The sequence below is a fragment of the Diplotaxodon limnothrissa genome, linkage group LG20 (genome assembly GCF_057381915.1).
Source record: "Diplotaxodon limnothrissa isolate DT_005_m linkage group LG20, D_limnothrissa_male_GT1.1, whole genome shotgun sequence".
In the NCBI taxonomy this organism is placed as follows: domain Eukaryota; kingdom Metazoa; phylum Chordata; class Actinopteri; order Cichliformes; family Cichlidae; genus Diplotaxodon; species Diplotaxodon limnothrissa.
Window position 1 is genome coordinate 5,904,438 of NC_140615.1, and position 12,076 is coordinate 5,916,513.

General features: G+C 47.0%; 1 protein-coding gene across 1 annotated transcript in view; it reads left to right on the forward strand.

Annotated features, from left to right (window-relative positions):
- The window catches only part of samd11 (sterile alpha motif domain containing 11), a 48,794-nt gene that overhangs the window by 31,103 nt on the left and 5,615 nt on the right, over positions 1–12,076 (forward strand). Inside the window, exons 5-7 of the mRNA XM_085344510.1 lie at positions 21–113; positions 3,172–3,336; positions 8,390–8,543. Of these exons, the coding sequence (XP_085200636.1) occupies positions 21–113; positions 3,172–3,336; positions 8,390–8,543 (412 nt within the window). The remainder of the gene's footprint in view (positions 1–20; positions 114–3,171; positions 3,337–8,389; positions 8,544–12,076) is intronic.

Below are 12,076 nucleotides of genomic sequence, written 5' to 3' on the forward strand. Positions count from 1 at the left end.
GTTTCCGTGTGTGTTTACAGATGACCTTCTAGGCAAGAGGAGAAGCTTCTCTCCCAACAGCAGCAGCGAGTGTCCCTCTGAAAGCAAGAAGTTACGCAGTGTATCCCCCAAAGGTAGGCAGTGTATTTGTGTGTTGTGATGTTACAGATGTGTGAAACTGTTTGAGGGGAAAAAAGACGGAATGACTAAAGAGAAAAGATGGAAGTTGACTCGGCCGCTGGTGAATGTCAGAATGTTGACCCCAAATCATGTTTCTCCAAATATACATGCAAACATCCCTGCAGAGAAAGGTGTTATGGGTGACTACAGGTCACAGAGGCCCACAGAGCAAACGATGTGCCAGATCTCAGTGTGTCACATGCTCCTGGTTGAGATAGGAGCATGTAGAAGCAGCTATCTCGTTCCCCTTTCTTCCTACATATGCACACATTAGAGGGTGCCACCAAAAATGAATAAATAGTTAAATAAAAAACAAAGTTCTTACTTACAAAGTGATTTAATATCAATAAATGAAAACCATTTAGGAGTTTCATTTTTAGCCCTGAAAAAGATCAAACATTGATCACCTCTATATATGTGTGTGTTCCACAAAAAATGAATGAAAACTGTGATTTGAGGGCATGGGCGCCTGTCCCGTCTGTCATCTTCCAAACAAACACATGTGTACAGTAATATCCTCAGGCAGACACACTCATATGAGCATAAGCATTTGCTCTCTAGGTGAAATTAGCACAGCGTAAATGACGGACCTTGACAAGGCACACCTTGGTAAGACGGTGCTCCTCTGTAGTGCTGCAATCCGGGCGCTGTCCTCTATTATTCATATCTCCCTCGTGTGGTGTGAAACCAGGCGCCCGGCGTGGAGCTGGCACGGCCACCGAGTCTGTCCCTCTGGGCTCCTGACGAAGACTTCCTGACTGATGCATTATACAGCAGGCAAAACCCAAGGGCAGCTCACCACACATCTTATCTTTGCAGACTCACAAGCGCTGTGCATACACTGCACTTCTTATTTGACAAACTAATAAAATCTTCTTTCTGAGGGTTAAAGTATGGATTAAAATTTAGATGAGTGAAAGCAGTTGTGTGTAATTCGGATGTAAGACTGAGCTGTGTCGAGCTCGGCGTGATCCCTGTTTTGACCTTTGGCCACCAGGTGACCTTTGACCGACTGCAGTCCTGCCTGGAGCCTCTTTCCTCTTTCTCTGTGTACAGAAGCACTCATTCGTGGCCATTATCGTCTTACTTAGACACAACCCTGCCTCTGAAAGATGCATGGGTTTGTTATTGGTTGAGAATAGTGTGTGTGTGTTTGTGTATTCTGGCTCGGTTTCCTTTTAAGGCAAATGGAGGTTTGTGTGTTTTGAGTTTGTGTTTTTGTGCCTCTCACAGTGTGTATGGTTAGGTTTCTGGTTTTAAAAACACAATCTCTGTATATGCTTTGCATATATACATACATACATTCTTCCTCTGCTGTACATGCACAAACTGAAACTGAAACAAGAGAAACTGATAAAGCAGACTGTGTGTGTGTGTGTGTGTGTGTGTGTGTGTGTGTGTGTGTGTGTGTGTGTGCGTGTGTGCGTGCAGCCAGCTGTCCAGAAAAGTGCATTTAAGCCTTGTCAAAACATTGCTGATCCTGTGTCTTAACCTTGAGCTCCGTCCACACCCAAAGCCTGACGCGGCACCTGTACGTGGGTTAGTATTTGTGTGTTATCTATGCTAAGTTACATCTTTTTGCCTCCAAGTGTGGTGACACAAGAGATCCTTTAATGACTAATGCAGGTGGAGAACAGACTAAAAGAGACAGACTGTGAGGGTAGTGTGTGGATGGAGTCAGAGAGATTGGATACCACTGTGTAAATGATGTCTGTTTTTCTTTCAGCTGCAAAGTCGGCACCCCCTGCTGTGTTTAGAGAGCAGGAAAACTTTAGACAGGCACAGACTAGTTGCGCACGCACACACGGACGCACACACAAACACTCGAGGACCTTGGGTGGATTAGCTGGAGCTTGTCGGTGGAGACAGAGATGCTTGCGTGTTCGCTTCCTCCCTCACCACCTCCACCCCACCTCCGCTCCTCAGCGCCACTCCTGCTCGCCTGCCCGGGGCCAGACTCAGGTTTCAATAAGGAGGAGGGTGGTAAAAATAACCCCTGCTTCTTTCCTCTGCTTCTCCCTCCTCCACCTCATCCTCTGTCTCCCTTTTCTAACTCCCTAACCACCTTCCTATATCCCCCTCCGTTCTTACCTTAGATCATGTTACTATTGACAGGGAGGGGGAAGAGGGAGGTCAAAGGCAGGGAGATTAAGTATGGGGGACTGACGGCTAGATAGACATCATACACCGCATTGTCTTCGCAACACCCTAAACACAACAGAGAGGTGTTACACACACACGTACCCACACTAACAGTGGTCGAAGCTGAGAGTTGTTTTGTACTGTTGAGTTTTCTGCATTATATACAGTAAGTTTCATCACTGCAGTGTTACCGGAGCTACTGATGCGCTTTGTGTAAGAGAAATTGTGAGTTCATGATGGGGTCAGGCTCTGAACATTAACAATGCATGGCTCTACGCATGTAGCTTCATGTGAAGAGGCTTCCAGTCCACTGGACCTTCATGATCTTTGAAAGCACATGTTCTGACTCATATTTAACATATGCATAAAACTTATACTTGTTTTATTAGGTAAAATGAGAAAATATGACCAAAAAATGCTTAATATTTAGGTATTTCTCAAAGGGTCTAGTACCTTTAAGAACTGAAATCAAATCTTAACTAGAAAAAGTTTGAATCACTATTTCTTATCTGACAATAAAGTTCGCAGTAATGTTAAAGCACAGTGCTTCATGTGTCTGATGTTGAATCGGCTTTTTAGCTGTTGAACTGCAAAATTTCACAAATCTGTGACCTCTGGTTACCATTTAGAGCCACTAATGCTTTGAGGCTGCTAACAGTATTACATTTCATGCAACCTCTTGCTTGTGGCGTGCTCTGCACAATCATGACATGCAAATGAATGTGGACTGTTCTTCCTATAAATATCTCGTGTGCCACTGAGGTGATAGAAATTTATGGGGAGAGCTTCAGAGCCTGGAGATCAAGTTAAAAGAAATTTCCCGATCAGTTTGCTACTGACAATCGCTAATCCCTCCCCTCCTTTCTGCAGAAAACTCCCAGAGCCCAGGGGTGGAGGCAGGCGGCAGCCACGGCCACATGAGCCCTGAGGAACATTACAGGCGCATGATGTCAGCGCTCAGCGAGCAAGGGTCCTACGAGGAGCAGCAGCAACGCCTCTACCAGCTAGCAAGCAGCATGGGTCTGCCCGGTCACGGTCAGTACACAAAGCTCTGTCTTGCTATTTCTAATCTTTCCCCACTCCACAGATTTTTAAATTCTTAATAGTAATATATATTTAGAAATTCTTACATAAAAGATCTAGAGGTTTCTTTTTGTTCACTTTAATTCAAGCATCTTTTAAGAAACAAAACAAAATAACCCTCCTCCATCACCTGTCGCTAAGTCACTGAGGTGCAGTGCTACCTGGTAACCCTGGAGTACAGCTCTGTGTTCACACTACCATGTAGCACCGTGCCACGCCGCTGCCATTGTGAAACCCCGGCCACTGAGACGGCTGACATTTCTATTTGCGGTGCTTGCCCACCCAGTGTCAAAGTGTCACTCAGGGTGATTTCTGACCACCCCGACTCTCCGTTGTTAACAACACCCACAAGCCTTCACATGCATCAACGCCATGATTGATCCAGGAGCTCTCATTGGCTGCCTGCCAACCCTCTAAGTCTCACCCAGGAAACCTCTAGTGTGTCACATATTCACTGAGTTTCTATAGACATAAAATTCCCCAGTTTTATCTTGAGGAAACTGGAGTTTGATGGGCGGGGAGGAGAGAAAATGAGAAAAGTTGTTACAGATTGATAAGCTGGCTTTTTGTTCTTGTCGCTGAGCGTGAAATGTTAATATTTTCTCACATTTTTTCTATAGGATGTAACATTGACTGCTACCAGTGTCTTTTTTTTTTTTTTAACACGAGTCTTTCTTGCAGTAGTATAAATCCAATCAGTGCTTGGGCCAAATTGTAGTTTGAGCAGCTATTAATTTTATTTGATTAGTAATGATTTTTAATTGCTGGTTGCAAATCTAGGGGCGAAGCCTATAAAAGCTTTAATTGCCCCCCCCCCCCCCCTCGTTTTAGAGGAGTTTAGAGGCAAAATTCTGGGGGTTTTATGGCCCTGGGCTAAGTCTGATCACCGGCTTCCTTTCCCAGAAGCTCTGTCGGTTTTGAGGCAGGCGCTCTGGCGCGATGCTGACATACTCGCTTCCTTTTCTTCACTTCCACATTCCAAATCATTTGATAGTTTCCACATTATCCTTTATTCTGCAAATATGCTTTCTTTGTGCGACCAGCACTTGTGCAGAGAAGAAGAGGCACGGGTAAAGAGGGGAAAAAATTTATATCTATGGAGAGGAAATGAAGAAGGAACACAAATGAGGGAAGAACAAATAAATAACTTCTCCTCGAGGAAGAAATATAAAACAAGTTACAGTTGCCACACACTAAATGAACCCATCACTTAAAGATAATTTCCTTGTGACATAGCACACTCCTGTTTATATGTGTTAGATGCTGTCAGTGGCTGAGGAGCCACGGGCAGTGCAGGCTTTGCTAGTGCTGACAGCCACCCTTCCATATTTCTCTATAAATCCACTGGCTGTTTACAGGTTTATTTGCCAAACACAACACTGCTTCCACATCCTCCCTTTCTCCAATTAACAGGTGGCGCTTGTTAGGAACCACACTGTGAACAGTTTAGGATGTAGGACAGAGGGATGGCTGTTTTGTCTCTTGAGAGGCCGATGTGAATCACTTCAGCGAGAGCGAGCCCCTTGACATTGACCTGGTCTCCAATGAGGCCCCCATGACCCTCTTCTTTAACCACCTACGCCACCCCCACCCCCCCGGGGCCCCTCATCTCTCCTATACATTTGCCTCTCATGCTTGCTTTTATACCACCTCCCCTCTTCCTCCTCCTTTTTCCTTACCGCCAACTCTCCCTTTAGCCTTGGTCCCCGCAGAGCATCCTTTCATGTGTTTGAAGTGTGGGGCACAGAAAATGAAAGTGTGCGTGCGTGGAGAGGTGGGGGTGAAGAGCAAGTCTCCTTGCATGCGTCTAGATGTGTGTGCACGCAAATGTGTAGTTGCAACGTGTTGTGTGAGAGGCTCTCTCTCTGGACCTGATGGGCAAAAGAAGAGTACCAAAAGAAGTGATTGGGGGTGTGGGTGTGAGGGGTGGGGGTGGGGGGGGTGGAGGGTTGAAATTGGGGGTGGAGGTGGAGGGGAGGAAGGGATGTAGAAATGGCCAGGAGGACTTTCCCTCCCTCTTCATATGATGAAAGGAGAGTAAAGAAGAGAGAAAAGAAAATGAGAGGTGGGGGTAGAGATCCAGATGAAAGTGAAAGGAGGGGTGGGATGGGGGGGCGTCTTCTCCTGTTTTGTCTCTTGGAGTTCAGTCAGCGTCGAAATGTGGAGCTGTGCGTAACACCTCTAGCACCATCCCAAAAAAGTGAAAAAATCAAGCAGTGCGTTTGGTCAAAGGACGAGGACGTTCAGCATGAGCACACATGCCGCATATTTACAGCTGCATAAGCCTATGATACTGGCTAAATGCTGATAAATGCTTCTTCCTGAAAAGATGCTTAATTTTCTGGTGTATGGTGCGCTTTAGCAGATAGATGCTGGCTTTTGTGTACCTGCCAGTCCACCAAATCCATCACGGGGCCGGCCAAGCTGCATCAGCGCAGCGCTCCCCTGTATTCTCGTGCTGAGGAAAGCCCGGCTTAACTGAGGGGATTTAGGCCCAACTCCCGGAATGGTGGTGGGGAGAAAAATGGGATGGCACAAAAGAGGGATAAGTGGAATGGGTCCGAATGACAAACTGGGACTTCCCAAAATAACTCATGCAAAGAAAGAGGTGTATGCGTGTGTGTGTCCATCTGCAATTAGGACTCTAATTTGTAGTCAGAGGGGCTCTCCTCTTGTGTGCCAGCAGCTGCAACATGAGACAAGAGTTTTAGAGGGGAACATTCTGAGTCCGAGCACCTAATCTGTCCCACCCCCCCCCCCCCCCCACACACACACACACACACAAAGAGAAAAAGAGAGGGTTAGAGCCCCAGGTGACCATGCTGCTCTCAGTTCACATGAAAGAGAATTCAAGAGAGAGGGAGGGAGAGAGAAAATATGGACCCAATATTGAAGTGATGCATCGTTTCCATGGAGTGAACATGTAGAGAATAACAGGAAGAAATAATAGACGGAGAAGCAAAGGTCATAAGGCTTGTACTGTGTCGATTTAAGGGAGTATATCACCTGTTACACCTGTCAAATTCAAGGTCTTAGTTACTTTTGGGAAATCATATTTGGGGGTTTTAAGATTGATTTTCATATTTTAAAAATAAATGTCCGGCTGGCTGGACTCCTTTAAAAGTCTAATGAGAAGCATGATGGGAAGTGTAGGATCTCAAAAACACAAACAATGTGTCTGGAAATTTATTAATGTTAGGACGTATGTCGCATTTAGAAATGAAAACATGACAGTGAAACCAAAACGCTGGTCTGCTGCTCATCAGTAAATAAATAAATAACAAATACTTAGAACATTAGTAATTTAATGAACTTTAATGAACGGCAAGTGTTTCATGGCCTCTTAACTTTTCAGAATCCCCTGGAAACATTTATGGCTCAGTGTCATCTGCCTCAGCCAAACTGTTATTTTAAACATCAACTAAAAGTTGGTGTGTTTGCTCCTTGGTCTCCAGCATGGTGAGATTGTTTGTCTCTGCAGCTTTTATTGTGACCATTCTTTCTCAGTTGGGTGCTTGGTGCTCCTAAAGACTAACAAAACTGCTAAAGTAAACCCTTTAACTGAGCCAGACATACAAAATAATTGGTGGAGGTGGGACTGCGACCAAAGGAAACTTATAGAGGTCAACTATCCTACCCTGTCTTCACTGCACCTTGTATGCAAGTGCTCAACAGAGTGTGTGTGTGTGTGTATGTGTGTATGTGTGTGCGCGTGCGCTTTGGGGCTTCAGTTCCCTCTGATCCTTCCCTTATCTCTCACAACCCTCCCTATCCTCCTCCCCCCCATTTACACACACACACACACACACCCTTGTCTGCCGCCAGCAGAGTCCCTCGCGGCCTGGCGCAGCAAACAGATCGATACACCGGAGCTAGGCCGCATTAATATCTGTCGCTTCACCCCCCCACCTCGGCGCCCGCTCAACTGCTTCAACACACGCACACACGCGTGTACACACACACACACAGCCGGGCACATACACGTAAGCACCTAAATCACGCAGACACACAGAAACACACATCACACCCGTACCGGCGGCGGAAATGGCCCCTAGCTCCCGAGGGATCTGTCTAATTAAAAAAAAAAAAAAAAAAGTTGGGGGAGGGTTGGGGGGATGGATAGATTGAGGCAGAGAGTGAGAGGGAGGAGAGAGAGCAGGATGGATTTTTCTCTCATTAGAAGCCATGTCTCCTGGTGTGGCCTGGCCTGGCTTGATAATGATGAGTCCTCTTCTCCTTCGAGGGCGAGAGAGAATCGGGGAGAGGGAGGAAAAGAAAGAGAGGGAGAGGGGGATAAGAGAAGAAAGAGATGGAATGAGGCAAGAGGTGGAGGGCATAAGGTGCAGGGGAGAGGGCAGGTAGAGATGGAGGGAGAAGGCACGGTGGTGGTGGTTGTGAGGGGTAAAAACACTCTGCACATACTGTGCTGCTTTTTGCACAGCAGGCTTTTTTTTAAATAAATATCAGAAAAAATAATAGCAGAAATTTTACTTTTCATTCACTTAAATGGGGTCAGCTCAGTTCCAAAGCAAGACACATGGCTTTAAACTCTGTGTGGATATCTGTATATGTAGATGAATGGATAAGAAAATCCATCATTTCAGTGTAAAGATGGAATGAGGCCGAGTGGAGTTCTTAATGACTTATTGGGTGTTTTTATAAGCTGCCTGCATACTTGACCCTTAAATCCATCACTACAGGATAATAAATAACTTTTGAGAGCATGTGCCACTTCTGTTTTTTGTTCTAATAACTTGTATCACATATTAAAAGCCAAATATCAGCAGCTAAATGTATAATTAGTTGAATTGTGTTTTTACAAATGTTCAGTAAAATACAACTGGATGCTAAACTTCATCACCCTGTCTCCCTTTACATCCTCTTTCTTTTCTGATCCATCTTTTCTTTCATATTTATCCCATCTTTGTCACATCAACACTATCATCTCATTTCTTTTCCTCCTGCCGTGCTTTCCCCTGTTTTGCCCCTTTGCTCCGTAATGCAGACATGCTGCGAGCTCGCCAGGAAGCGCTGGCTGCGGCGGTGAGGAATCCAGTGGCCTTAGAAGCTCACCTGCCCTCGGCGGGAAGCTCTTCTTCATCCAGCCAGAGACGCAAGCAGGGCCTGCCGCAGCATCGGGACGCACATTATACCGACAGGTAAAAACATCAGCGCTGCCGTAACCAGCTGTAGCTGTTGAAGCAAATACCGGCATTATTCATTATTAGGAAAAAAGAAACCCTAACACCTGCATCCACCTGGCACATGTATATAACTTCATACCATAAGAGTTGGAGTTAATCACCTGCCAGTTTTCATCAGCACAGCACTGTATAGCACCCCCACCTTCCTCAGCGAGATCTGATCTCATATTTGGCTTTTCCTGTGTGCTGCAGAGTTGGTGTGAGCGTGTGCATTTCCACATACATGGCTAAACTGAGGATCCAATAACCTCTTGGCTACCACTGTGGAGTTGCACGCCTGCACGCCAGCTCTTCCTCCCTCCCCCCCAAAGCGCTGGCCCCTGCGCCTCCCAAACAAAGCCAGGGGCAGCGGGAGTGGGCGGGTAATTGCTTGTCGATTATTTATGTGGCGCGGGGAGAGGCGGGGGATCGATAATGGGCCGGCGGTGCGGCAGCAGGGTGTGTGCGCTTGTGTGTGCGCTTGTGTGTGCATGAGAGAGAGAGAGGCAGAGAGGGGTTGGTGAGGGGCAGGAGGGGGAAATAAGCAGGAAGCAGAGCGGCCAGGCGCTGTGTGGTGCAGCTCTGGGAGACTGTGGGGGTGTATATAGTGTGTGTGTGTTGTGGCAAGATTGGGGGGGGGGGGGGGGGGGCTGAGTGTTCATGTGTTTGTTCCATTTTTCAAGCTGGCGGTCTGCATGCATACTCATCTATGCGGATTGAATCTGGGTTTGTTTGTGTGAATATGTCTGCTAATTTGTGTGTGCGTGTGTGAGAGAGGCCAGTGGTGCAGTGTGAATGTACTCAGTGAGCCGCGGCTGTTCTCCGACAGCACACAAAGTAATTAGCCACACAGGACCGGGGAGAGTTAACTAGGCCTCACCCTACCTCCATCCGTCCGTCCGTCCGTCCGTCTCTACCTCACTCTTCCCTGCTTGTGCGTTCTGTTTAACCCTCAGTGAAACAGTTTAATCTGTCTATCACTTGTGCTATTGTCCAAGCAGTAGTACAGGAAGAAAAGACAAATGGACCTAAGGCTGCTCGATATAACGATATATATCGGATGACCATATAAAAACGTCTATCGTTTCATTTTACGCTATTGTTTGTTTTGTGGTGTCGCAAAATAAACTGTTTACAGCAATATTTTTTCATCGTTTTGACGGTCACTGTAGTGGCTATATTAATTTCTTAAAGTTCTCTCTTTCTCTTATATTTAATATAACCACACTACGGACGGACAAGCGCCTGTTTTTATGCGTTGTCGTTAGCAACAATGACGGTAAAACCATCACGTGTCCGCTTGTTTATGTTCCACATAAACCTTTCGCAATAAAGCTCAAGATCCTGTTGAGACTTTTCAAAATAAACTGAATCACGTGAAAGAGCAGATTATTTACGGATGAGAAGTAGAAAAGAGCGGCCAGGTGTTAAAAAATAAACCTTAGACTCAAACGTTAGAACAGGCTTTTCCCCGCAGCACGCCGTGTAATAAATACGCACAAAGAAAACGGCGGCCTTTACAACTTCTGTCTAAAAATGTATCGTTTCATGCATCGGTTAAAACACTCGACTCCAGCTACACGACGCGCAGCTGGAAACACTTCACGCAAGTCGAGCTGCCCGAGATTCACAGAATTTACAGAAAATGTTACATTTTTGTGATTTATATCGTTATCGGACGATAGAAATAGATAAATAACGATAAACAGAACTAGTAAAAAGAAGAGAGAGAGAGGTGGGGGGGACAGAGAGAATGAGTGCAAAAGTGAGGAGAAAATTAATATGGAGATAATTGGTATATTGAAAAAATAATAATAACAGCAATAAAATGAAGAATGAAGGCTGAGGGAGTGAGTTAGAGATGGAAGCGCTCCCCTCTCTTCCTCCCTAACTCTCTCCGTGGCTCACCTTTCCATCGACCCCTCATCATTGATTACCTGGGGCCCATTAGGGCCCATTGTTAAAAACAAATCATTAGGGCCGCTCGATGGGCTTAGAGCCTGGCGTTCCATTTGTCTGGCCTTAAATGGCACTAAGCTCACCAAGCATCTGCAAGGCAAATAGGGGAGGGATAGAGACAAGTAAAGAGAGTGTGTGTGTGTGTGTGTGGGGGGGGGACATTGGAGCATAAAGCGGGAATGAAGAAAGGGAAGCAAAAAAGGAAGAGAGGAGATGGGAGATGGCGGAGTAACAGAGAGAGCGAGAGAGAGATGAACAAAAATAGGGAGTGAGGAGATCGGGAGAGTGTGAGATAAGGGGAGGGTGGGAGAGGGAGAGAGGGAGAGCGCAAGCGTGGAGCCTCATCCATTTTAATGAGCTTCCTGTGTAAATGTGTTCCTGCGGAGAAGGAGCCGAAGGCGGCCGCGCGGCGCTCCTAATCCCCCCACGCTCCAGTCATTAAGGGCAGCCCTGTCACACACACTTACACAGACGCACTTATGCACACACACACACTGCCTGGGCTGCTGTGGGACGGGGCCGCTGTCGCCACTCTGACAGGTCGCCACACACCAGTGAATTCCCCAGGAGCCCCTGGCCTCACTGCAGGCAGGAGACACACAGGCTGAAAGAGAGAATCCAGCGATACAGTTTTGCTTGATTATGAGTCCACCTTGCATTTGTGAGTCTGCCTATTTTCAGTCTCTGAGTTTTTTTGCCTCATCTTTTTATAGCATGTCAGTGGTTTGCCAACAAAATGCAAAGATGGTGCAAAAAAAAAAGAGAAAATAAAACCACACAGAGAAAAACAGACAAGTACACACAAACACATGTAGGAGCACCCAACACACACACACACAGCCCCAGAGCAAAACGACTAATGTCTGCCACTCCTCCCTCAAAATTGCCTCCTATAAAAAGAGGAAGAGAGGGAGAGATGAAGGAAGGGAGTGGAGGGGAGTGTCAGACAAACACTCCTTCTCTTCTCTCTCTCTCCTCTTTCTCTCTCTCTCTCACTCCCCGTGATTAGGCCTAATTATGGTGGCGCAGACGCCTGGCAGCCCCAGTCATGCAGCTTTAATTGACCGTTATTCATTTGAGGGCTAACGCTAGGCAAGGGTAGGCGGTACAAGAAGAGGGAAGAAGAAAGGGGGAATATCAGAGGGGTGTGGGGGGGGGGTGATGGGAATTTGGCATGCGGGAGCCATGGTCGGGCGGCGCGGGGGGGGGGGGGGGGGGGGGGGAGGAGGCTTGGGGGGCGCCTTAACGTAGCCTAGTGGAACTGCGCGTCGGAAGGCTAATTGCTAGCCCTGAGGGATTAGGCCAGGTGATTACACACTGGGCGGTGTAATTACATAAGCAGCGGCTAGCGGGGCCCCGGCTCGCGGCTCCAGGGTCACGCGCCACAGCCCTCACCCAAGATTAATTGGAGCTGCCACTGGAGTGCGAGGCACCGCCGGAGAGAGCGGTTATACGATTAGCATTAACATTTCAGCGGCGGAGGCGATCGATGAATGCTGCCGCCCCCCCATTCCCTCCCCTCTCCAGCACACACACCCACCCACCCTCTC